The sequence below is a fragment of the Sturnira hondurensis genome, unplaced genomic scaffold, assembly GCF_014824575.4.
Source record: "Sturnira hondurensis isolate 20B ecotype Veracruz unplaced genomic scaffold, ASM1482457v3 Scaffold0020787, whole genome shotgun sequence".
In the NCBI taxonomy this organism is placed as follows: Eukaryota; Metazoa; Chordata; class Mammalia; order Chiroptera; family Phyllostomidae; genus Sturnira; species Sturnira hondurensis.
Window position 1 is genome coordinate 3,606,511 of NW_028093418.1, and position 27,406 is coordinate 3,633,916.

At 43.6% G+C, this 27,406-nt stretch overlaps 1 protein-coding gene across 5 annotated transcripts; it reads left to right on the forward strand.

Annotated features, from left to right (window-relative positions):
- Positions 1-64: 64 nt before the first annotated feature.
- On the forward strand, positions 65-27,406 carry TCAIM (T cell activation inhibitor, mitochondrial). 5 transcript variants are annotated; one of them, XM_037030376.1, is made up of 11 exons: positions 65-227; positions 6,361-6,432; positions 9,024-9,159; positions 9,998-10,151; positions 14,606-14,858; positions 17,563-17,685; positions 19,238-19,335; positions 19,615-19,706; positions 22,765-22,997; positions 23,602-23,733; positions 25,892-27,406. In XM_037030376.1, the coding sequence occupies exons 2-11, from the start codon at positions 6,404-6,406 to the stop codon at positions 26,130-26,132; spliced, it is 1,491 nt and encodes a 496-aa protein (XP_036886271.1). In that variant the 5' UTR covers positions 65-227; positions 6,361-6,403; the 3' UTR covers positions 26,133-27,406. The 5 variants fall into 5 exon arrangements, 4 of the variants coding, with proteins under 4 accessions (XP_036886271.1, XP_036886272.1, XP_036886273.1 ...); XR_005064201.1 differs by having other exon boundaries at positions 66-227; positions 23,602-23,792; positions 25,892-25,967; XM_037030377.1 differs by lacking the exon at positions 65-227 and adding an exon at positions 653-759 and having other exon boundaries at positions 25,892-26,132.

Consider the following 27,406-nt stretch of genomic DNA (forward strand, 5'->3'; position numbering starts at 1 on the left):
GTTGGGAAAGTGGGGACGGAGGGGGGGGGGACGCATGCGCGCGTCCTCTAGCGCGCCCTGCCCCCCCCTTCCAGCGCGTGCTCAGTTGCTCCACCGACCCTGGGGCCAGGCCCCGCCACCTGCTGCCCAATCATATCCGACTCCCTCCGGCCTGGTCCTTCATATTTCGGAGTGCTCGCTCGCGCGTTCTTAAGCTCTCCGCGGAAGCGCGGAGCTCCCTCAGACCGGTAAGAAGGAGGACGCACGGGGGTGCTGAAAGAGGTGGGGAAGACGGGGACATCACCTGGGCGCTGACGTCAGCGCGGGACAGGGTACCGCTAGGCTAAGAACCCACGACTCCGGCTGCGCGCAGGCGCTCCAGGCTGGAAGGCCTGGCACGCTTCAGCCAATGAGGACGCGTTCAGCGGCTCCGTCCCTCGCTGCTTCTCACCTCCTGGAACGCGCGGCAGCAGGCCCCGGGGCCCGCCCGGGCCCGCGCCTGGGTGGGGCAGGGCGCGCCCAGCTGAGATATTAAGGGCGGGGGCTCAGGGAGTGCGGAGGGTAGGAGCCTATCAGAGCTGTGGTCTAGTGGGCGAGGGCGGGTGGGAGTGCCAGGCCCTCCAGCGCCCGCTTGGGAGCCGGTCCGGCGCGCTGGTGCGCATGCGCCCGGGCTCGGCCGCGCCCGCCCCCGCACGGCCCACTCGTACCGGGTAGGAGGTGAGACGGGCCGGAGGTGAAACAGTTCGGAGACAGCCCACCCGGCGGACCTTTGCTAGAACTGTAAGGAGCAGGAGGGGAGGGGCTCCAGTTCCTTCTGGCGACTCGGCAGATGGTGGGGGTCCCTGTGGGCAGAGCAATCACTTTAGCTCGACATGCTAACGCGAACTGAGACCTTGCGGGGGGCCGGGGTGTCTGCACCGCATCTGCTTTCACTTGTTTCGAAATGAGAAACCAAAGACGATTTATTTAGGCTTCATTGTTTCCGACTGTACTATTCACCTTAAGTCTTTGCCTTATCATAGGAAATTGTGATGATTCTAATCTCATAGCAAAAGTTTAGAAAAGGAAGCTAGAGAATCTAGATACTTTGCTCTTACCACAGTTTATTCACTTATCTAATAGGACTTACTACTTTTGTTTTTTCTTTGCCCTCTTTCTTCTTCCCCGAGAAGCATTCAACCGAAAAGCAATGAAACGTTGCCTGCTTTTATCCCTCCTTGATGGAAAAACCTGCTTTTAAAAACTGAGTAAGGTAGCCACAGCTTAAATGAGAGTAGTCTGGGGATATTAACTTTGTCAAAATAAGTTATTGTCAAATTAAAGTTGTGCCAAATAGCCAGAGATCGATGGTAGGACCTCTATTTCACAAACACGTTGCTTTTCCTGTATCAAAAGCAATTTAAGCAAACTGAAAGTTTTGCTAAAACCACCCAAATTTGACTTGCCCACCAACTTAGATATTTCTTTCTACGAAATTTGACTTGAAAATGAAAAGAATATTTAATGCTTCACTTCACAGCTCAGAATTTAGACTAAAATCAGAATTTTTCATTTGATGAAATAGAAGCTAATACCACTATTAAGTGGATTATAGCAGACCCTTGCTTGGCTTTCTGAATGACTCGTGTCCTTCCCTATCTTCCACCCTCCGTCCACAGAGGAGGACACCATCGCCTTGGAAAAGACCTTCCAGAGCCCCCAATTCCAGGTGTAGCACTTGAAGAGTTTCCCATAATACTCTGCAGATAGCTGTTATTTCACTTACTGTATTGTTGTAACTATCTGCTTGTCTGTTTTTCCACTCCCTCTCTCCTAGGGCTATGATACAGTTTTTGGAGAGGTGGCATTGTCCTAATGCTCTTATTCCCAAGACTTTGCACAGAACCTGGCACATAAGGGCTTGGTAAATGCCTGTTGATGAATTGGGTGAATTAGGGACCCACAGTGCCTTCCAAGTCTGATAAGACAGTGTAAGCTTTTTAGTTATTTTGCAGTATGCTTGAGGTTTTTCCCAACAGAAGGATAGTGGGCTCCATGGATTATATACAAGAACCACCCAAGTAATAACTTGTCTGAAGACAAGAAGCCTGCAGTTGACCCGAGTGCCCTAGGCTTTCTGACTATTTCTCACAAGCAGATGAAAGCACCCAGCTCTGCTCTGAAGCAGTGTGTATATTCAGTGTGCTGACAGTCGTTTGATTTCCTGTGTGGCTAGTCCTGCAAGGGAAAGAACCACAGATATGAATCTTCTAGGCTTCTCAGCAATTAACTTCTCATAGTAAATTAAAAGATTGACATTGTAGTTGGCAGTCAGATCCCTTATTGTTTTGTTTTCCTGAGACATGTTTGTTTCCGACAGAAGTGATGAAATTGGACGTTGGTCTTGCAAAAATGAGGACTCCCCCAAGATACGTGCCACAGGAAAAAGCAAGCCAGCCAGGCGGGCTCTACCCTCGCTTCCACTTAGATTTCTTGTTAATCTCAAGAAGAGGGCAAACCATACAGGAAACAAAGAACTAATTCAAGCAAAACTCTTCATAGCCTCACACTGTATTTAAGATGTTTGGGCATTGATCCCTTATTTTGATAATTTTGAATTTTCCAATCAAAATGTATTTTAGTGCATGTTCTAGCAACATGTAAACCTTTATTAGGAGGGAATTATATAATAATTACACTTGCCACTTTTATGAATTTTTATTTGTTATACATAATTATTTTACTTAAGTTTCACAAAAATCCTATATCCCCTACTTTCACACATAATGTACTCCTAAAAACATGTACAATTATGTGATGTGGATTTCCATATCCAGAGAGCTAAAACATAATTATAATGTTCTGGATTACATTTCACCTTTTAGAAAATCTTTAATGGATATTTCCAACGTTTTATAATTTTTTCCTAAACACACAATGAAGATACCTTCAGTCTAGGAAATATCAGCTAAGGGCCAATGATACATATATTTACTGTTGTTCCGTTTATGTTAAACTTGTTAGTCCTTATTGCTAGTGTTAGGATTGTGATTTTTCTTTTTATATTTAATAAAGACAAAATTCTATAAAATATTCACTAACTGTAGAAACATTTTCTACAACAAAGAGAGTTTCTGGCTAAATTTCTGCCTAGCAGACTGTCCCATTCTGTTAGCTGAGTGTATTCTCTCATTTAATGAAAATTTGTAAATTTCAAACTGAAGGCCAGTTTGGAGTGATAGTACACATGCTACACAGGTGTTTCCACTGAGAGGACATTCACTATGGTTCTCGGAAATCTGAACATGCTGCAGGGCAATGCACTGAAATTACAGGGTCCATGGGGGAAAATACCACTCAGAACAAGACCTGAGGAAATCTCTATCTTTTTTTCCCCCGATCAGCAGCTTCCCAATTGCTTGATGTTGTGGGAAGTGTAGAGATACCTGAAGCCACTAACCATCTACTTCTTGAACCAAAGAAACTACTGGGAAAAACCTATTTTCAGGTTTTTCCTTAAGTCTTCCCATGTAGCTAAAGCATTTATGATTGTAGAAAGCCCATCTCTGATTACTCCAAATCATTAACATGCTGGGAAAAAGCTGCATATGATACATCTTTCCCGATTTACCAACTGCACATAACCTAATTCACATCAAAGAAACTTCTTTGTAGCTGAACAGGCTGATCTTGGACCATCTGTATTATTTACTGGTTGACTCAGGAGGGTGAAATAACGTGCCCTTGCTCACTCAGCTACTCAGTGCTGCAGTCAGCATTTCAGTGCAGACCTCAGGCCTCCTGCCCCAGCCCCAGCCCTCCAGCAGACGGCCACCTCTGACAGAGAGTGTTAACTTCAGAGGCTCTGCCCTGCCTGAGGCTTAGAGCAGTGCAGCCCAAGAGAAAGTTAACATGAGCCGCAGGTGTCATTTTACATTTCTTGCTAGCAAATTGCAAGAAATAATTTAAACCAGGTCGTGTGTTGCTTTTAAAAAAGCAAAAACAAGTGAAATTAATTTTACTGTTTATCTCAACATAAACAAGTATTGATGAAATGCTTTGAATTTTTTATACTAAATTTTTAAAATCTAATGGACACTTCAGGTACCTCATTTCGGGTGCTTAATAGCCACATGTCACTACCAGCTACCTTATTATCCAGCACAGGCCGAGGTCATAATTCTAAGCTACTGCAGTGGGAACCTTTTTGAAGAAACAGTCTACTCACAAAAAAAGCAGGCAGGACACGCCTAACTCTTAACCTGTGATAGCTTTTTTGAAAGATTTTTTGTAAGTCTAGAAACCGTGATTTCAAGTTTGTACTTGTATTTGAAAACATTTTATTTTCACTGTGAGAACCTGCTGTCACATTTCCGAGTTTTAAGGTCCTTTATTAGTCATTGCCCGGTGGTAGTTTAGTTACACCCTACAAAGTGAACAGTGAATGAATAATTTTTCAGGACAGCTGAAGACCAGTACTTTACGTACAGGAACATTTTTTCTGCTTTGATTATTATTTTTTAAATTCTCATCTGAGCATATTTTAGAAAGAAAAACATTGATATGAGAGAAACATCAACTGCCTCCCATATAGCTCCCAACTGGGGATCAAACCGGCAACCTAGGGATGTGCCCTAACCAGGAATTGAACCCGCAACTCTTTGGTGTACAGGCTCCAACCATCTGAACCACCTGGCCAGGGCTCTGCGTTGATTATTTTTGATGGAAACGCTTCTAAAACATGCTAAATAACTCTCTGTGCTCCATTCCATGTTTGAAAGCCACTAAGGATACATTCTCTGGTTTTTGCAATTTTGCTGCAAGTAATTCTTTTGGTGTCTTAATTCTGAACTCTTTAAAAAAGCCCTTCAAGCTGTTTTCATGGCTAAATCAGCCGCTGCTTCTATCAGTTCCCACTCTAAATGTGCAAATGTGTAAACTCCCGAACAGGGGCTTGGCTGCCTGCCTCTGAAATTCTTGGTGAATCAAATTTGAAGCATCTAGTCTTTCCTAAACTGGTGTCAAAATGCTGTCTTTTTATTATGCTTTAACTTTCATATTTCAAAATACTCCATTTTCAGTGGTTCGTTTGTTTTGATGGCTTGCTTTTGAAGGCCATCATGCTTTGATGACGAACAAAGCATGTCATTTGGATCACCTACATTGTCCATCAGACACAGACATTCTGACCTTGTACACTTTCAAGATACTGCTGTTAAAAAAGCACTTAAAACAGGTTGTGTTGTTGCAAGGCCTAGGTGCTTGGCATTGTTTAGTAATTTTGGCTTTTCGAGGCTGCTTCTAGGATCATTTTATGTTGGTTGGAGCTTTGCTGCGCGGTATTTAATCTACGTCCGGCTCACATTCTTGGATGATCATGTGTGTCCCAAGTATTCTTCCCCATTTCTTATCCACAGTTGTAGCTCACTTCCCAGTCCCTTTGTCAGTGTCCTTGTCATTATGTGTGAATGCGGAGAGCTGTTCTTGAGCTGAATCGGGACCACAGTCAGGACTCTCTTTGGGCCGACAGGTGTCCCTGGTCCAGGGACCTGTCTTACATACTGAATGAATGACACTCATTTTTGTGAGGGTCATTTGTTTCATTTAATTTGTATGCCAAAAGCATGTGGTTTTTTTAAAATTTTTAAGAACATATGTCACATGGTCATTGTTAATAAACTAGGAAATAAGAAAACATTAAAGCACTTAACACCCTACCACCAGCTAACCACAGAGAGCTAGCTGGAGATGGTGTATGTGTGTCCTCCTAGTCTCTTCTTTGCAAGCTTGGAGCCTTGTACCTGTGCTCTCTTAACTAAGTCTGGTTTTGATTTTTTAAATCCTTCAGATATGCGTGTCTTCTGTGAATATTTCTCTCCCAGTCTGTGCCCTTCCTCCTCATTCTCTCTACATTGTCTTCCCTAGAGCACAAGTTTTTAATTTGAATGAAGTTTGATGTATCTGTTCTTTCACCAGCCCTGTGCTGTCTGGACACCTGTAGCTTTATGGTGACCCTGGCGTCGGGTGATGTCAGCCCCACAGCTCTTTTTCTCCAGCACTGAGCTGGCCAGTCTGGCCATTTGCATTCCACACAGACCTTAGAATGAGTTTGTTGGTACCCGGAATGTGACTTGCTGGGATTTTGATTGGAACTTCATTGAATCCACAGAGCAGGTTGGAAAGAACAGACCTTTTGACAATGTTGATTCTTCTATCCATGAGCATGGACTTTCTCTCCATTTAGTTCCTTTTTGACTCCTATCAGAGTTTTGTGGTTTTTCTCATATAGATCTTGTACATATTTTGTTAGATTTATAGCTAAGTACTTCATTTGGGCAAGGGCTAATATAAATGGTAATGTTTTTAACTTGTTCATTACTGATAATCTGCTTAATGTTTTAGCAATCAGTGATGCCTGGAAATTGATGTACACATATATTCAGAAATGTTTTGCCACCTGAGACCCGTAAGGAGGTAAGCTTCATGGTCCAATCTATAGTTAGTATTGGGTGGGGGAAGAGAATCTGTTATGCATTTGGCTGATTTTAATTTATTGTTATTTTTCAAATTCTAAAGTTATGTCATGGTGGAGGGCAAGAACAAAAAAAGAAAATTCGTGTGAACAGCCTACTGTTAACATTTGGAAAACCACTCTTTGCAATTAAATTGTATACTAAGATCATTTGATGCTGTATTTGCTATTCATGTGTATATAATATAAATCCTAAGTCAGAATCATTCCAGCGAGACACAGGACCCCTCCAGTGGGTGACTTTGGCTCAAGGACCCCTGGGCACAGCTGATCCCGTCCTGGCACCACAGCCTCAGACCCCCCGCTCCACACCCCTCCTTCCTGCTCTCCCGAATCCGGGTCCGAAAGCTCTCTGACCTTTGCCTTCCTTTCCCAGTAATTGTCTTGCACATCTGATCCTGTCTTGGCCTCTGCTTTCAGCAGATGCAAACTAACACAGCAAATGAAGACATACCTAAAATGGATTTACTGCCTTTAAGAATACAGAAATAGTGGAGGGCGGGTAGGTGGAAGGAAAGAAGAACAAGTGGAAATATACCATTTACACATAACACTATTATGTTCCAAATAGTTTTTGGGTTTTTGTTTGCTTGTTTGTTTGAGTTCACAAGAGGGAAAGACTGTTTATAATGAGGATTTAAAAGGGAAAGCTCTGGGGAACCTTGCTTCCTGGCACGTAGTGTGTATGCAATTTGGACAGCTGGACGTGAGGGGTAGGGAGGGTGCATTAGAGCTCAGACATCAGGCTGAAGGGAGAGAAGGTGAGGCTGATCACCGGGCACTGGCCTGAGGGTTTCTGTAAGGACTGTTTGGAGATCAACTTGAAAGGCAGATTGGAAACGATTGGAGAGGACTTACTGCACTAGACCGAGGAGTGGGTTCTATTCCACAGGAACTGCAAGACCATAGTAGTGTTTTGGTAGGGGATACAGTAGTAGTGGGACTTGAGGAACATTAATCTATATTCAGCATTAGGGAAAAGGAGACTGATTATGAGGCGGTACAGTCCAGTCCTGTGGAGATGTTTGGTAGCAGGAAGCAGAAGGAATTATTTCAGGGGACGATCTAGGCGAGAAGAAACAAGACTAGCTGAAAGTGGGCTGGGGAGGGCAAGCTAGCTCGGGCCCAAGTAGGTCTGAGGCTTTGTGCTCTGGCAGCGCAGGGAAGGTGGGACCCCAGTAACAGAAATAATCCTGGGATGCACCGTCTGACAGCTCCCTCGCCTTCCGTATCCCGGCTGAGTTTAGGAGGAAAATAATGACCGCTACTCCTTTTTTTAAAGGACTTGTAAAATTTGAGCAGCTGGCCAGATAGCTAAGTGTCTGTTGAAGCTCAGATGGGGAATAAATGGAGTTGTTACTCACATTTACTTACACTACCTCCTACTGAGGGTTTTTATACCTGGCTTATTGTTTCCTTTATTGGCCAAACTCCTGTTATAATCCTTAATGCTCAACCTGTGTGTTGGTTGGCTTTATCACATATACGCAAAACCAAACCAAACCAACAGTAATCTGAAAATAGGTTGGTGGTCTCTAGATTATTGGAAAAAGTCTGCAGAAATGATTCTCTAGTCCTGCCATTTTAAAAATAGAAAGCTTTTCAAAAGACTCAGTATACATAGCATATGAGATAAAATGTGCCCAATATTTAAAGATTCCTTTATGTAGTATGTTACAGAACGGAAAAGGTAAATTATAACATGCAAAAATAGATGTCAGGGAAGTGCATGCTTGAAGTTACAAATGAGCCCTGGCTGGTGTAGCTCAGTGGATTGAGCACAGGCCTGTGAACCAAAGGGTCACCAGTTCAATTCCCAGTCAGGGCACATGCCTGGCTTGCAGACCAGGTCCCCAGCTGGGGTCACCCAAGAGGCAACCACACATTGATGTTTCTCTCCCTCTCTTTCTCTTGCCTTCCCATTGCTTGAATAATAAATAAATAAAATATTTTTTAAATTACAAATGATTTTATTTAAATTTAAAACTATTCTTTAAAAAAACACTCTCAGATGAATTATGCCAAATTTTAAGAATGAAATGTCAAGTTATCCAATTAGAATAATATTAGCATGCCAGTAATGAGAAAATGAATGGAGAGAGATCTGTATCTCTTTTCTAAACATAAATTCTCAAAGTATTTTTCACTATAAAAAGATGACACTGTTGGATATTGGTGGTTCTTTTAACCCATCCGAAGAAAAAGAGGATGCAGAAAATCATCATCATTTGCAGCAAAACCAGTTATCATTTCCAAGTGGGATTTTGAGGGGAAATTGTATTATTCCTAATTAATATTCTCATATTGTATCGGAGGAATTTGTATTCACTGTTTTTAGAGACTACAAGGCACTCACTGCTTATTGAAACTTGGTAGATTTCAGAGAACCACAGAGTTTTAGATTTTGGTTGCTCTCTTGTTTCTGTGGTGTTTTCCCTGCAGAGGAATTTTAATGTTGCCCTCACTTTGCACACTGGGGATCTGCTTGTACATCGGGGCCCTCACAATTAATCGATTCACATCTCTTTGAAAGCTTATGTCTGAAGAAGGTATGTGCACACTGGTTTTCCTCCCCGAGAGCTTTCTCAGGAGCTGAAGCAGTCAATGCTTTGAGGCCGTTCTACTTTGCGGTACATCCAGATTTCTTTGGCCAGCACCCCAGAGAAAGGGTAAGCACTTGCTGTTTTCTTAACCTTTAGCCCATGTTTCTGTTTAGATTTTTTACCTTGATCGCAGTAAAATACAGAGGGTTCTATAAATTTGCATTTCTGATATGGTGATACATAATCAGTGCTCTGAGCCAATTTGAAATATAGATATTACCAACTGAAAACATGTTGTTCTGTATGAAATCTGACGTTCTTTGTGCAGGCAGTAAAGCAGTAAACTCCTTAGAGTACTTTAATTGTGTCTCCTATACCAGTTTTTCTATTTCGAGTCAAGTTGAAGGTGTGAAAGAATACTGAAGGCCCCTGCTGTCCCTTCGGTTGCCTCCCGCCAGTGCGCGTCCCTGCCACGCTGCTCCGTGTGTGCTCAGGGGAGGCAGCCTGGCGAGAAAACCTCTCAGGACCCACTCGGTTACGAAGGCCAGTGGCCTCTCACATCAGGTGATGTGTCACCAAGCTAAACGCTTTGGAGTTGTTTCATTGCTTCCTTTTCTTTTCATTAACCCTGACACCTGGTTTAACATGAAAAGGAATTTAAAACTCTTGAAAATTAGAACATCACTATTTTTCCAGGTGCAATCAAAAACAGATCAGTTTTGCTTCTTTGTTTTTGGAAAATACTCTGATTGTGATATCTGGTCGACGCTGGCTAAAGTTTTTAAATCCAACGTGTATGGAAACATTAAGCCTAGGAGTAGGCGACAGTTTTTCTTCCCCCAGCAGGGCTGTGAAACCGCAGCATCTTTTAAAACTGGCTCACTTAATGTTCCCAACGTGTGTTCAAAAGGTTGTCTCCTTGTTCTATTTTATGTGTAACTACCCCTTGGTAATTTTTTTCCAGAAAGTTAATGAGAACTCTCTTCAGAAATTAAGTGTCTACTTAGAAAGCCTCCAGAAACCAGGCTTCAGGTCTTTGAAACCAACTCAGCTCACGTTTTATGTAAGAGAAACAGACCAAAATTCCTCTGATGGCCAGGAAGCCTTCAGTCCTGTCGGTACGTTTTTCTGTTGCTGGATTGTCCTGTGCAAGTTTCGTGTTCAGTAGGTTCACTCCTCTGATGGTGCCAGATGCCTCTGGATTGAAGCCGTGGCCACTTAGGATACCACTTAATTGATTGGTTTTCCCAGAATTAGATTCTGTTCCTGGCCACATGTGTTTTAATAAGCCATTTTTTTTGTGTGTGTAAGCTTTTTTGTCTGTAAAATTGAAGTGTTCCTATTTTTCCCCTTCTATTTTAGTGCTATTTCAAGTGTCAAATTATGTAACAATTCATATTTTTTAAAAGTGCAGCTTACATTCTCTTATTCATTTCTCCATGTTCCCCGCAAAGCGGGCAGTGTTTGCCTGGCTGTAACTTAGCGATGTCTGGTGCCATCCCCAGGGCTGTGGAAACAGAACCTGGATCAGGGACCCAGCCAGGTGTTTTAACCCCAGCCTTATACTTTTTTTAAAAAATGTAATCATTCCTAGTAAACAGCCTCTGTTTGGTCCTTTGTCACTGCTTAGCCAGCCATGAACCAGTAATACTTAAAATTAAGGGCAACTATGGTTCTGTTATTTCTCCAAATGTATAGCTTTTCAGTTATCTTTGAGGAAATAACTTTATTGTTAGATTGAACTTTAAAACAACCTAAAGATTTGCTAAGAGCTCTTGGTGAATTAAGACTAAAACAATTGGAAAATACACAGTAGCCCTGGCCCGTGTGGCTCAGTTAGTTGGAGTGTCATCCCATAGCTGGGGGATTACAGGTTCGATCCCTGTAGTCAGAGCACATACCTAGGTTGTAGGTTCGATTCCAGGGCTGGGCAGGTACAGGAGGCAACCAATTGACGTTTCTCTCTCACATCTGTTTCTCTCACCCCCTAAAAAGGCAATTAAAAAAACAAACCGGCTTTGGTTTGTTTTTTTACCTTAAAAAAGGGACAAAAAAGAAAATACACAAAAATTTTTTAAAACACTATTAATGAAGGTCAAATGTTGATAGGCCTTTTAAGATCTCAAATCTATTTCTAGCTCTTCCAGCGACTAGCTGTGTGACCTTCACTCCAGTCCTTCACTATTAAAATGAAAGAGGTGAAGTACTGTGTGTGAGTACCGACACTCTAACTCACACCTCCTGCTTGGATGGCGTGATGGGGAGCTCAGTCTGAAAAGCACTTAAACAGTGTGTTTGTGTCTAAGGCAGAGTCCCACCCAGTCTCCCCAGGAACGTGAGTTTGGTAGCACGTCTTCTCCTACCTCTCACCCTCCCGTGACTGAGGTGGGAGATCAGGAATCACAAGGTCCTCTCCTTGGCTGTTTCTCCATCTCTGTCTGATTTGGAGTTTTATTTAAAATGGACCCTGTTCTTCAGTATTCAGAGACAAAACGTCAACTCACAACCCTGTTGTGGAGGAAAGCAACAGCGCTACAATGAAGGCTATAAATGCTCATAGTAACCATTATGAGTACCCGTCTTTATCACTAAGTGACACAGTTCTGTGTGAGAGTGTAAGTGACCGTGGTGGCCGTGCTGGTCTTGGCCCTGAGAATCGTGTGAGCAGCCGAGGTGCTGTCATTCGCTGGGGTAAGGCCAAAGGTGCGTAAGTACCGTGAAGTAGACCCATGTTTCTGTTATACTCAGGGTCAAAGTCAGGCTAGGAATTGAAAAAAAAATCCTACTTACGCGGGGATTTTATGATTTCTCCATGACAGACAGATTTATAAAGGCAAAGTAAACCCTTCACAACTTTTAAAGTAAAAATATCACCAGTCTGTTTCTATTCTTATGTTTGGGAGACTTGAGCTCATTTCTACAGCTTCAGCTGCTACTTCCCTACCGTATCAGCTGGCTTTGTGTGAAGTACTGAGCACATGTGGAGTTCCAGAATAACCCAAGTTCCTTCGTGAGGGAAGGAACAGTCAGGGAAAGTTGTGAAACTTAACAAAGATGTAAAACATTTTTACGTCTTTAATCTTTTTATCTGATTATAAAATTAAGATCAGGTTCTTTCTACATTTTTATTTTTGGAATATTAGAAATTATCACCCCTGGCTGGTGTAGCTCAGTGGATTGAGCGCAGGCCTGCGAACCAGACGATCGCGGTTCGATTCCCAGTCAGGGCACATGCCTGGGTTGCAGGCAGGTTCCCTGCAGGCCAACTCCCAGCAGGGGATGCACAAAAGGCAACCATACAGTGATTGTTTCTCTCCCTCTCCCCTTCCCCTCTAAAGGTAAATAAATAAATAAAATCTTAAAAAAAAAAGAAATTATCAGTCACCTTTTCACTGATAATTGAGATGGCAATAAAGTAAAATGTTACTAGTGATATTGATAACTGAAATTAGAGACTTGAGTCATTTCTTCATCCCATTTTTTGGTGGTCTATGAGGAAATAAATTTTATTGTAATAAATTTTTTAAAACAAGTTAAAGATTTACTAAGAGCTTTCTGTGAGTTAATGCAGAAATAAATAGTTGTAGTCAGCTATGTCTGAGTAAAAATAAAAATTCTCTACTTTCAATTAATGTTTAACTGAACCCTTCACTAAACAAAAATAGATTTTAGAAAAACGTAAACTGGAATGGAAGAAAACATACAGCATACATGGCAGAAAGATAAAGTTAATATATAAAAAGTTCTTAGAAATCAGAAAGAAAACAGAGTAGCTCTATTACAAAAATGAGCAAAGACAGTGACTAAACACTTCAGGAAATGATGCATATAAATAGCTAATAAACACATAAGTTGGAGGGGGGTGGGGAGCACTGGGGGGGGCAGGGCTGGGAATACAAGAAAGAAAACTGTACTTGAACAAAAGTTAAATTAAAAAAAAAATTACCAAAACTGACTAGGAAAAAAAAACACATAAGTTGTTTTCCTTTAGGAATCAAATGCAAACTGAATTAATTAGGTACTGTTTTCCAATAAAGAATATGTGCCATCTGATACAGGCGTTCCTCACTGCAGAGTAGCCCTGACATTGGATTAAGTACCTAATGGAATTGACAAGATAGAAACAGATTCATTTCTTGACTTGGCTCCTCTGAGTATGAACCATCTCTTCCTAACCTCGAACACAGGCATTTGGGTTTTCCTTTCCTCTTTCATTGATTAGGGTCATGGTTGTACTCCTCACTTTAGCATCGAATGACTAAACTAAAAAATCCTTCTTAGTTTCCATGTTCTGAATCCCTTAAGTGTATATGGCAAGAGAATATGTGTCCCTAAGAATGATTTAGATTGTAATAACTGTCGTCATTGGCAAAGACAAGAAAATACATTTCAGCTTTTTTTGGAATGTGAAAAGTTAAATACACCTTTTATGTCCATCAGTTTCAGAAGTGTTCAGTAACTTAACACTACCTTCGTTATACGGACCTATGTAGAGCTACTGCAAAGAAGGAGTTTGCTCTAACCGTATAGAGGTGAAAGGTCACCAAGGCTGCGTGACAGTTCCCATGGGAGGGGTGTGTTTGTGTAAACACGTTCGCACACTCACAGGCACATAGAGCGTGTCTAGAGCAGGGCTGTCTCAGAGAGCTTCCTGCAGTGATGGGCATGCTCTGTGTCTGCGCTGAGGCGTGGCCCCACTGTCATGGAAAGGAGGCACTTCCGTAAGACTGATGTCACTCCTAAAGCCAATGGCAGTAGTTCTTTAAAAGAGAAAAAACGTGTTGCAGTGGAGAAAATATTTGAGTTGGTGTCCGCCTGGATTTACGCCCTGGCTGCAGCCTTTCCGACCTGGAGTCTTTGTTCCTGTTTGGAGGGAGAGAGCAGTGTGGTGCAGTGGGTGGGGGTGATGGTTGAAAAGTTACGTAATTGAAGCACCATGCGATTAAAGGAGGGGAATGCTGAACAGTGGATTTCCTGTTGATGACAACAAGTTAGATGACTACCCAGTATCAGAGTCAGATTGTGAGGCACAATTAAACAGTGAGGGAATTTTAAATCACTCTGAAAATACTGAGTTACGGGCCAGTTGGGTGGGCAAGTATGAAGACGAGCTCTTTCCATCACAGAGAAAACTCTAGGTGGGTTTCTGTCACCACTGAGACTAGGCTGTCTGACTCCTCTCCTCTTCTGAACCAGTCACAGGGGCGACCCCCACCATCTCCCTCCTGCTTCCTCTTAGAAAGTACCTTTAGGGGACCCTTGCTCATGTGAGAGTGTTACCATCTCTTAGACCACAGACACCAAATTTATGGGCAGCATTGGGCTGCTCCGAATCCCCTTCTTAGGCACTGGTGCTAAACCAGTAACGGCAACTGGCCCAGGGATTGATGGAGGTAAAGATGGTGTTGGCGTAGGTCTGGAGAAGGGAAGTAGTGTTCCATCAACAGGCGGATGGATTTGAATCGGTGATGGAATGTTTTAGAAGGTTTTGATTTTAAATTTTGTATGAAAAAATGTTCAATAAAGCAAATAATCAATCATCTTCATTGTTTGGGGGAATTATATTCTCTAGGATTTCGAGCAGTCAAATTTACTTTGCACACCAGAGATCTGCTAAGCACAGTATTATATATTCTCAACTCCTGCAGTTTGTCAGTTGAACATGTCCAAAGCTCGAATAGCACTGCGCATCCCCAGCCTCTCAAAGAGGCGAAAGGGGTGCCTGACAGGCCCATCAAATGGGACAAGTCTTATTACTCCTTTACTGGATTCAAGAACCCGGATGAAGACCTCGAACAAGTCTCGAGAGCGGAAACAACCCTAACGTATGTACAAGTTTGAACTTAACTAAACATATTTGAACTTCGTATTTAAAATTAAAGTCATATTTTTTTTCAGGAAAGGTAATACTATCAGTACAGTTAACACAGTCATTATGTGAAAAAGATGTTGCATGTTTGTTAAAGTTGACAGAATACTTCCAATTATATTAGATTTTTTATCTTTTCATACCAAACACATACAGGAGATCATTTTAAGTTTTTAAAACTCTATCCTCATTTACCCCTAGCACATAAAGAAAGAATGTATCTAAATACTTTTAATGTAAGCTTCTTCATGTGTTAGGCATTTTCAGTTTTTTTGGAGAGTTCAGTAGTAAGGTCCTTTGCTGTAATAATTAATGCGTAGTAAAAATACATGGTGTCAACATTTAAAAACACAATGTGGAACAGATTGATAAAAACTTTAATGATAAAAACCACATACAAACATTTCTCTATCGTTTGTCTTGTCTGTAATTAACTGTCTTTAGTGTATTGAGTAAATCCTTGCACACTGTGAAGACTAGCCACCCGATGTGTCCCCGCAGTTGCCCCTACAGCATCTGTGGCTTACCGGGGACCCTCGCCCACTGCAGCGTGGTCAGTCCCCCTCAGCTACCCGCTGGCAGAGCATTCCCTTTGGGGTTGTCTGTGCTGACGCAGGAACTGCCCCCCGATGTCTAGCTCCATCCCAGATGAGGCCGAGGGGTGTCTGCGGCCTAGCCGGGGGTAGGGTTTCTGCAATGTGGCCAGCATCGGCGACCACTGTGATCATTTTGGCTGTATACAGTCTAAGCTGTTACTTTTATTCTTGTATTGCTTAATTCATCTTCATTATATATGTAGGTTACAGAAGAAGAAGGAACAAGTGCTGAATTATACATTTCAGAAGTGGTATTAAAACAATCCTGCAAATTTCCATCAAACTGCTCTTTACATGATTTGTAAATTGCATGCACCTGATCAAAATTTGTTCTTGAAAGTTTGTTAAGGTATTTCTAATATTTCAGGACACAATGTGAGAAAATATAACAACAGTATTATTTAGTATGGACTTTTAATTTTTTAAATAGTTTTCTTTTTAAGAAATGCAAGCTGAAATAGTCTCTTGTTGTAAAATAAAACACAAAAAAATTGAAAATCACTTGGGTTTTTTAAAACACAAAACAGAAGAATTATCAAAAGCTCAATTTAATCTATTTTCATAATACATCTGGGAATTACATTCCAGTCTACATTTTTTAACATGCTGTGCAATTTTTAAATTTTCAGCAAATTGTTCTTTATCTTCAAAATTAGTTTACTATATACTATAGTTTATAGTTTTTTATAGTTTTACTATTAGTTTACTATATACTATACTATATACTGTATAAGTATATTAGTTTAATATATTTACTATATACTACAGTTTATAGTTTTTTATAGTTTTTTATAGTTTTACTATTAGTTTACTATATACTATACTATATACTGTATAAAAAGGATGTAATGAAAATGTTAATACCTGAGGAATTTTTAAAATTATATACTATAATAAAAGGAATTTACCAGTCTTTAAAAAATTCATAAATACTACTCTATGTTATAAATTTTAATGTTTCCTTATTTTGGAAATACTCTCTGATTATCAAATAATATAACAGAAATGATTTTAATGATATAAAATTGAATTTGGAGCCAACAAGCTCCATTCGTGTCTAAACAGAATAATCCCGTAAGTTCTGTCTGTGTCACTGAACTATAGAACCCACTGAAATGCTGCTCTGTAGCTACTACCAGTTGCTGTGAGACTCCCATTTTTTCCACTTGAATTTTGCTCAAATGGTTCTGTTTCGCCTTCAGTGTCTTAAGTTCTGAGTCCATCTTGGTGTCCACAGAAGGCCGTGTTGGACAACCACCCGCTGAAATGATCTCTGCAGAATGTTCGGGAACTCGCAGTTTCCCTCATACATGCGTTTGGTTGCTTTTCCCCATGATTATAGGCTAAGTCAGTGTTTTTCAAATTGCAAATCATAACACACTTTGTTGACATGGGGCCAGCAGGGTCATTTTGCTCTGTTCCTTTTTAAAATTTCTTGAATATATGTTGTCAGAAGTTCAAATACTGTTTTCAGAACACTTGTTTCCGTTATATTTCTGTATATATAAGTAAGCGTGTGTGGGTGTGCACTGAGTCGCCATGTAAAACACTCCTGACCGTGGGTCGCCATCAAAGAAGCCCCGTCTGGTGGCCGCACGGATAGGGCAGTCGGTCCCGAGGCAGGAGCTCGCAGTGGCTGCTGTGTGGGTTCTAGCTGGGTGGACCCCAGTTTCTTCCTTTATTTTAATCTGGCTTGGGAGTGCCCAGAGCTCTCAACCTATATTCCCTCGTCTCCATCCAGCTCGCTTCATCCAGCAGACCTTAGCGATCTCGTCTCTTTACCGCTGAGTCCCCAAAACCACCACGTCTGGCAGGCTGCTGTGTCTGCCACCTTCACGTAGACACTCTAGTCCCTTCCACCTCCACTCCTTGCCCCTCAGCTGAATGCCCAGCTGAAGTCTCATCTCATCCCCTTCTGTCTACACTTTATCTTTTTACTTGCAATTTGGTAAAGGTTTGACTGGAGTTTAACATGGGGCTACTTCAAAAGAATGCATATGTCTGCTAATAGTAAGTGTGTTCGCATCGCAGTGAGCGTATGTATATCTGTTTTCTTCTCTCTAGATCCTGGTTAGATAACAATGGGAAACGTGCGGTTAAAAAGCTGGAGAACAGTTTGCCACTTAGAAAAGAACTAGACCGTCTGAAAGACGGACTGTCTCAGCAGCTGCGGCTCTCAGACATCAGGTACCAGAGCAGCTGGTTGACAGGTTACAACCCGCACGCGTTACCTAGCGGCAGTTTTCCAGCAGTAAATATTTCCATCTCTTACTTAAATTATTCAGGTAGCTAAATATTCCTCTATTATCTTTCTATGAAAGTAATCAAGTATTCAGGTATGTAAGAAAACTACTATCAATTTCTTGTTTAAAATAGTGAAGTAAGGTTTAGATGCTGATGTAGCTGTAGCTGGTTGAACTTTTTTACATAATGGGTTTGTAAGAAATATGCCCTTTTTCATATCCTCATAATATGTAAAAAATAATTATTCCTTCATCATGTGAGGTTGGTATTCAAGTTTAAAACAGAAAAGGAGAAAGGAAATGAATGTTGTATTGTTGGTTCTGTGTCCGTGAAAATAACTTCATAGTAGAAGTTTTAGAAGGTTTGCCAGGGCAGACTGGGATTAGTAAAATGAAAGGATTTCTTGAACAGAAAAAGAGATAAGCTTTATCACACGATCCTGTGAAGAAATTCCTCCGCTTTAACTCGCACTGCAGTAAATGTCGACAAGCATCAACCCCACACACGAAGACCCACTGGGGTTCGTGGGGTCTGGGAGCCGGGCCCGGAGAGCGAAGCTGGAGGCCCGTGGACGGGGCTGCTTCCCCACCTCCTGGAAGACCAGCCAGTCTCCCACAAACAGAGGCCTCATGACCAATGCCACAGTCTCTAAAGCCAGACAGCCAGTGTGAAAAGACCCTTCGTTAGGAAGAACAGCATTTAGCAGCTTCATCACGATGTTCATCCTTTAAAATTATATCTAAGTTTTTCACTTGTGGGTTAAAAAAAGAATTAAACCAATTTCACTGATCACAAACGGCATTCCTTGGATTCAGTGTTCAGCTGAAGGAGGAATCTGCATTTTTCCAGAGCACCTTACTCCTCCTACATTCGCCTCTGAGTTAGACCACGGGGCGCAGGTCAGGGCCGCACTTGCGTGTATGAAAGAGAAACCGTAGGAAGGCTAGAGGAACTTGAAAGTAGTTCCAGGTCACAGAGCTGGTACATGCCAGAGTAGGGTTCCAAGGTGGGTTTTCTCGTGCTGCATGGGGCCGGTCCTCTTGACCCTTACAGAGCGGTACCACTGTGGCATCACGTGAACATCAGGTTCCATTGTGTCACTAAGATCCAACGTTCACATATAAAAGGAGCAGATTACATGGTGTCAACAATAAGAAAAAAGGATCTGATCAACCTACCCAGAATTCTTAATTGGAACGTAAATTGAAAGCAAAATCATCACTGTTGAACAATGTGGAGGAAAAAAATCTTTCCAAAGTGTTTCCCATTTCACCTTCTTATTTTAAAATAGAAACTTAGTTGCTTGTTTTAAATCTTTAGATACCTGAACATGGGTAGTAATATTTTTAACAAATAAACAATCCATTTTCCATTTGGTTGCTTCTTGAAAACTGAGCTAGTTTGGAAATGTGTGCATACTTGAGCATTCGGGAGTGAGCGTGTGCCCCCCCTCCAGGGTGCCTGGTGCTGATGTGCCTTGTGCTTTCATCACCAGGTGGCAGCGGAGCTGGGGCATCGCCCACCGCTGTAGCCAGCTGCAGAGTTTGGGCCGCTTGGCACAGCAGAACCTGGAAACACTTAAAAATGCAAAAGGTAAGCAATTTCCCTTTTCTTTTAAAATATTACTTAGCTGCTATACATGTCTGTAAGTGTAGAGGAAAACTAAGTGTGAGAAGTCTTTGCAGAAGTGACTTTATTGCAGCTGAATTTTTAAATCCATTATTTTGAATAAATCAACAACATAAAATTGGCCTTTAGACTTCTACTGAATTTCGCCCTGAATTTACACACTGAACTTAAGTAGCTGTTTGCACAATGCTGACAGGAGGAGGCAGCTCTGGCAGTTACCCAGGGTCTGTGTTTCCCCATCAGGACGCACGGTGATATTTACAGACCGCTCTGGGATGAGTGCAGTGGGCCACGTGATGCTGGGGACGATGGATGTCCACCACCACTGGACCAAGGTAAGGAGGGGCTTAGATGCAAAAAGCCTCATTTGTCATCCACGTACTTTCATTTCAAACTATGCTGTTATGTCAATGAAATAAAGTTTTTAATCATAGTTGCAGGTCTTTTCAGATCAGATGCTTAGTATCATGTCATCAAAATACTACTTAGAAGACTGGATTTGTAAGTCAGTTTTTATTTGGAAATTTTATGGTCTTTCCCGAAACATCACCTGAAGGCCTGCATCTGTCATTTTGACTGTAACAGATTTCTTGTGGCATAACTGACATACAACAGTGCAGGCATAATTTGATGAGATTTGGCATATGTGAATATCTGTGAAACTTACCACAGTCAAGATAGTGAACGTGTCCGTCACCCGCAAAAGGGTGCGCCCGGCCCTCTGTCAACCCTCTCCGTCCCAGCATGCCTCCCAGCCAGCACGGGTCTGCTTTGGCCACTGTAGATAGTTTGTAGTTCTGGAGTTTCATCTCATTGGAATCACAGAGTACATGATTTGGGGGGTGGGGGGGTCTGGTTTCTTTCACCTAACACAACCATGCGGAGGTTCATCCACGCTGTCGTGTGTATCAAGAAAATGACTCCTTTTTATTGCCAAGTGGTACTTCGTCGTATGGATGTACCACCACTTGTTGGTTTGCTCACCCATTGACAGACAGTAGCTTGTATCAGGGTGTAGCTGTTAGAAATAAAGCTGCTATGTACATTATCTACAAGTGTTTCTCGGGACATCTGTTTCCCTCCCTCTTGGGTAAATGCATGAAGTGGAACCGCTGAGTCAGTTGGCACAGTTCACCTTTGGAAGAAGCTGCTGGCCGTGCCATGGCACCTTTCTCGTTTGGGCTACCCAGTGAGTGTGTGGCACTGCCCCCTCATGGGTTTAGCAGGCGTTTCACTGATGACGGGGTGGGGAGCGTCTTCCCGTGGGCTTATTTGCCACCCATGTGTCTTCTTTGTGAAATGTCTGTTCAGATCAAATATTTAGTAGAAAATATCTACAAATCACATATCTGACAAGGTCATTGTATCTAAATATGTAAAGAACTCTCAAAACTCAACAGTGAAAAAAGAAGGAATCCAACTAGCAAATGAGCAGAAGACACGAACAGACGTGTCACAGAGGTGGCCAGATGGGTACCACATAAGCGCATGCCAAAGCCAACGAGCCCTGGGGAAGTGCAGATTAGAACTACGACGAGATGTCGCTGCACACCTCATCGTGGCTCACGTGAAAAATAATGACTACCAAATGCTCACGGGGATGCAGGAAAAGGCCTCCCTCCATCATTGCCGGCAGGAGTGTAAAACGGTGCACAGTCCCTGGGAAAGAGCATGGCAGCTGCTTACACCCTCCACCCGCCACTGGGCCCAGCCACGGCGCCTTTGGACACTTACGCTAGAGAAATGAACAATTATGTTCACGCAGAAACCTGTGTACAGATGTTCGTGATAACCAACAGCTGGGGTGAAGCCCTAATGCCCTTCGGTGTTTGCCGGGGTGAACAAAGCGCGGCGGGTGCGCACGACGGAGGGCCGCTCGGCAAGGAGGGGCCTGAGCTGCCGATGCACCGTGCTGCGTGGGAAAGCCCGCCTCGAAGGGTCGCGTGCTGCGCGCGTCCATGTCTGTAAGAGTCTTCAAGTAACAAAATTAGAGAAAGGGCGGGTCTGCGGTTGCCGGGCGGAGAAGTGTCTGCGACTACACAAGCGCAGCACAAGGGGCCCTGCGGTGGGATCCTCGGGGTCTTCACTGGGGCCGAGCCGCCTGAAACTGCCCGCCGTTGAACACACAGCGAGTACCGGTGAGACGGGACCTCTGCTGAGGTCAGTGGCCCGTGTCACTTCGGTTTCCTGGCTGTGACAGGATACTCCCGTTCCCCAAGACGCCACCCTGGGGGAAGCGGGTGAGAGATCTATAAATCTACAGTGAGCTCCAAATAAAAAGTTTTTACACTGTCGTTACCATCTGTAAATAACCCCTTCAGAAGAAAATTGAAAAAGTAGTAAAATTATTTTTCACAAAGCGTTAGAAGTACATTATAAATTATTTGTGGAGATTTTGTGCTGCTGCTGCTGCTGTTACTGTCGCAGAGAGTTCGATGCCTTTCCACAGCTGCAAGACCACAGCTTTCCGTCCGGAATCTAAGTCCTTAATGTGGCGCTCGAGGGCGCCCCGACCCCGCTCCAGCTGCTCTGCAGCTGTCTGTCCGCTCACGCGCAGGCAGTCGAGGTCCGGCCACACCAGACTCCTCGCGTGGGAGTGTGCACCCCGTCCATTCATCCGTGTTTGCCCAGGCCCTTCTGACTTCCCTTAACACGCCCTGCACGCCTCTGACCTTTCCTCAGTCCCGTTTTTCAGGGCCGATTGGCCCCATCAGACTTCCTTAGAAACCTCCGCTGCACCCTGCTGAGGCACCTCATGTGCTGAATTCAGATCCCCGCCCCCCCCCACCCCCGCCCACTGTGATAATTTAGGTGGATTAAAGTAAATTCTAAAGAAATAGACTTGGAGTTGAAGTGAAACCTTCATTATACCATTTAACCACTCTAAACCACAGATGGCCAACACAAGGCCCCAGGGCTGCATCCGGCCCTCCACCTCGTTTTATCCGCCCGGCGCCTTGTTTCTCCCTGATGGCAGCGCCGAGCTGGTTAAGGAGCAGTTAGGAGTACTCAGTCCTAAATTACACTCGGCCCTTTGAAGGCGACCGCAGGCTGACGTGGCCCCCCATGAAGATGAGTTTGACACCCCTGCTCTAAACCAAGCTGAGATTCTTCCTGAATATCTATTAGTATGTAGGATTTATTTTTATTTGGAACGTAGTTCCTCTTTTCTGCGATGTTCTATCTACACATTCCTAAGATTCTAATGTTGCTTGTCTTGAATATTAATATTGCAGGCATTACATTAAGTCTCTTGGTTATTGCTTACTCGAACTTTCCTTCTAGGAAAATAATTATCTTGATAAATATCTCTACCATTTTTCTGGAAACCTAAAATTGAATTATTATAATGGAAAACTAATATCTCTTCCCTTTTTTAAAAAAATCCTGTAGCTTTTTGAAAGATTACCAAGTTATTTTGACCTTCAGAGGAAGCTGATGTTCTTAGAAGACCAAATAAGTTATCTGCTAGGCGGCATACAAGTTGTTTATATTGAAGAATTACAGCCAGTACTGACACTGGAAGAATATTACTCTCTTCTTGATGTGTTCTATAACCGACTATTGAAAAGTAGAATACCTTTTCACCCTCGAAGTCTGCGTGGTTTACAAATGATCCTCCACAGGTAAATACCTAAAACAAGAATGACTCTTATTTATTCACCTAGGCGGGCTGTGGGGGTCAGTCGGTGCAGTCGTTTTGTATTTCGGCGTGTGATTCTTAGGAATTACAGAGAAGAGTGTCACTACACCTGTTAGCAGCACTCTTTACACATTAGAGAAGCTGACGAGAGAACCGAAGGATTGACTCTCTAGAACACTCCATAAATATGTGGCCATTTACAGGGTGAGTCAATCCTGAGAAAACATGACAGAGTTAACCTGATGCCAAGTCAGTAGCCAGCATTTTCTGTGCGTGTACATACGTTGTTTTCCAGGCACTGTGCTTGCAGCTTAAGTGCGTTCTCCTTCACTCCCACCCTCTCGCCATGAAATGGGTTCCAGTCCCCGCTTTACAGATGGGGACGGTCACAGGGCTGGGGAGCGTGTGGTCGTCCTGGTAAAGTGGCCTCCTGGGACGCAGCCGGACTCTGTCAGTTTGCCTGTACCTTTAGGGTGGGTTTCCTTGCTGAATTCCTCTTCTGTTAATCTGCCTCATACAGTATTTTCTTTGGAGTGGAGGGGGGGTGGAGGGAACCGATGGTTTTCCTTCCATGTGTTTCATTACAGTGACAGATATGCTCCAAGCCTGCATGATCTCGGGCACTTTAACATCCCGACCTTCTGTGATCTCGCAAACCTGCGGTGGTTCGTTCTCACCAAAGCCCAGCAGGCGAGAGAGAACATGAAGAGGAAAGATGAGTGAGTGCTGTCAGCCCTCTGTGAGGTCTTGTCATTCAGTCTGACTTTTAACAATGCAGGTAATTCAGCCCTGGCTGGTGTGGCTCTGTGGATTGAGTGCCAGCCTGCCAGCTGAAGGGTCGCAGGTTCAATTCCCAGGCAAGGCACATGCCTGGGTTACGGGCCAGATCCCCAGTGGGGGACACATGAGAGGCAACCACACATTGATGTTTGTGGTTGCCTCTCCCTCTCTAAAGATAAATAAAATCTTTTTTAAAAAATGCAAGTATTCAGAACTCATAAATATGGAGCAGTAATACTGTACTTCACTTAGGAAATGGACTGATGGGTGGATGTTCCATAGTTACTTATTCCCCACCTTGTTCTGCCAGGGATTAGCTGTGGCTGATTCCTAATAACCCAAATTACATTGACATCGTGGACCTCAATTTGAGAAGAAGGGCTTGTTAAAAATAACTGGGGGCCCTGACTGGGTGCTTAGTTGGTTAGAGTGTTATCCTGTACACCAAAAGGTTGTGGGTTCAGTCCCAGGTCAGGGCACATGCAGGAGGCAACCAGTCGATGTTTCTCTCACACACTGATGTTTCTCTCTCTCTCTCTCTGCCCGCCCCCCACGTCCTGTCTCTTTAAAATCAATAACAAGATATCCTGAGGTGAGGATTTTTAAAAATGGACATAATCCGTGTCAGAGGAGGGAAGTGTCAGCCCGTTTGTTGGCGTTAGAGAAAGGGGAGAGGGTCCCACCAGCCACACTCACCACAGTCAGGTCAGGTTGCTTCCCCCAGTTGGACGGTGCCTCCCTTTTTCCTTTTTTTTTTTCTTTCAGCATGAGTATAATAAAGCAGAGAACTACAAGGAAAGGCAAAATAATTGTTTAAATATGTTTAAAATTAGTTTGCTACAGATAGTAGAGGCACCCAAGCACAGCCCCAGAGAGAGCTTGGCAAGGCTACACCACAGGGCCCCAGGGCCTGGAGGTCAGAGAAACCTTGAGGGATGAGGTCAGGGATGAGGCCAGAGGCTTCTCAGGGAAGCGGTGGGAACCCGGGGCCCTGTGCAGTGCATGTGGAGGGCAGTGTGGAGCCTCACAGCGCCGTGGCCATGCTGTGAGGCTCTTCATTCCTTAGCCAGACTGTTCGGGTCTCGAGAAAAGGCCCTGGCAGAAAACGTCCGGTGCCCCTGCCATCGACAGCACCCCGAGACCCTTCCTGTCTAGTCCTGCTCAGACAGCCTGAAAGCCCCGTCAACCCTGACCCTGTCCACCTTCCGGAACCTTTGGAAGCCTGGTCTAGCAGTCATCTCACAGAAGAAAGGAACAGCACTTGCGAACGTGCCCTGGATATTGTTGCAGAAGGGAATTCAGTGACGACAAACCAGCACCACTAACTGCAGACTAACCACAGCGCCCCTGTGTTTCCATACGTTTCCTAGCTTATGGGTATTTTACTGCACGTATGCTGCTCTTTTATCAGAGTTTAAGATCAGGTGAAAATGGATGTTCGGGTCTTTTCAGCCAGCACAGGACTTAACTTAGACCAGTTCAGGATCCCTGACAGCTCGACTCCACTCGCCTGCCACGTGGCTTCTGAGTGCTGTCCGCAGGGGAGGGCAGACTGGGCTCCTCCCACCTGAGTTGTTCGCTTTCTAGGCCCGAGGTCAAGCCCTCGGTGGAACAGACAATCTAGCCTCCAGCAAAGGCAATGGGGGTTGGGAGGGTGGGCCGAGCAGAGGGAGCGTGAAGAGGGCCTGGCCTCGGGTGTTCGATGGTTGTGAGCCCGTGCTTTACTCTGGAATCTCTACAAGTCGTTACTGCCCAAGGGTCAGACTCGGGGTCTGGTGCACAGTGAGCTTCCTGCTCTCTTCAGTTGCTAACAGCTGCTAGGTGAGGCCGGGTAAGAGCTTCTTAAATTATGTGTTAATTACTTCTACCCCATTACTACTACAAAGATTTAACAAATACTTTCAGAGATACGTGTGGAAGTAGCAGGTCCTGCGTGGTAACCACAGGTGTGTCTCTCAAACCACAGTTTGGCTCTCGTGGACACCATTTTCAGTGTTGTGAGCAGAAAGGTGTAGCCCCCGTATCTGAAAATACATTTACATTTTATGTTCTTCTATTTGCTTGTGGCAATTTAAATTTTTATTTTCAATATAACAGGTTGAAGATTATTGAAAGTGAGTTGATACAGGCTTCAACGAAGCAGTTTTCCCTGGAAAAGTTTTATAAGGACCCCAGCATCTCAAGTGTCCAGATGGTGGACTGCTGCCAGAGACTCCTGGGCCGGCCACTGCCCCGCCTGCAGGGCATGCACCTCTGCGTCTCCAGGTTCTACTCAGTCCTGCAGGATGGTGACCTCTGCATCCCCTGGAACTGGAAAAATGGAAAAGCCACCAAATAACCCAGAAATCTGTATTATTTTTAAAGAGATAAGAAAGAAACTGTTAAACGTATTTAAACCCACAGTTCGCTGCGTCGATATTGTTCACCTGCTCCAAGAACGAAGTATCTAACTGCTGCTGCAAAGTAGACCTTTTTTAAAAAATTAATTTCTGCTGGGAAATTTGCTTTCCAAAGGTTTTAACTCCTGGTCTTATCAGATTGGCAAGCCCAGGTAAAAAGCTGTTGGGAAAAAACATATTTTGTGGTATGTGAGGAATTACAGAGCTAACTATGTATATTTTTATATGAGCAAATGTGGGTAAGTGTGTGACCCAATTGCACATGGATCCTCACAGTCAGTTTCTCACACGGAATCTCGTGCATGAGCACACACATGCACTTTGCGCCGGCGTGGAGCACTGGTGTCCAAGACAGAGGACTGACGGGCAGCAAAAATTAGATGACCAAATTTTGCCTAACAGAAAGAATAGAGGGAAAAAGCAATGGAACGGTATGTGGTATTGACAATGAATTCAGCAGTCAGATACCAGTTTGTTGAGCCATCTGCAGTGGCAGGATTTGGTGTTAAGCCCCTAAGTTTCCCTTCCCATTGGAGCAATGTGACTGCTCCAATGGAATCAGCTGCTCCGCAGCATGGAACCAGCGGACAGCGGGCTTTTCAGAATCATTTAATGAAGTGACTCGTTTGTTGCCATGGAAAATGCCATCCAGAAAATTCTTGTTTCCCAAAGAGTTCCAGCAAATGGGGTCAAGGGCAACATGGTTCCAAACACGTGGGTTTTCTGTCACCCCTCTCTGCCTGTCTTCCTCTCCCTGCCACTGTCTGGAGTGCGGGTTAAACCCTAGGAGCCACCACCGCACAGCCCAGCCTGGAGGAGCCTGGTGTGGCGGCTCCGTGGACCCCGCTGTCTGCAGGGTCTGGCCAGAAACCCCTTCAGCTTGTTCCTGAAGAGGACACGCTGTGTGCTAATGTGGGACACCATTTCCATGGCTCTTAGTGCTGAAACAGACAGGGACTTTGCCCAGTGTGTTAGAAAGATGTTTAAAACCATTCTTGGTGTGTGTTTTAAATCAGTCTAAAACACTGATTATTTAAACTTTACTGTGTGTTCCAAAGAAATTCTGATTTGTAATTATCAGTGTGTGTGTGCGTGTGTGTATCATCCCCTTGAACCTGTGCCTAATAGTGGTACTTAACATTTTTTCTAATATAACAGATGTTCCCAGCGTCAAATGATGGGAGTGAAAAATTCCTTACAGGTTACGTAAGAA

Bases quoted from the DNA above. Each gene is read 5' to 3' on its own strand.
- TCAIM (XM_037030376.1), top strand. From the start codon at position 6,404: ATGTTTTGCCACCTGAGACCCGTAAGGAG. The intron at 17,686-19,237 runs GTACCAGAGCAG...TTTCATCACCAG, and splicing joins CTGCGGCTCTCAGACATCAG to GTGGCAGCGGAGCTGGGGCA. The intron at 23,734-25,891 runs GTGAGTGCTGTC...TCAATATAACAG, and splicing joins AACATGAAGAGGAAAGATGA to GTTGAAGATTATTGAAAGTG.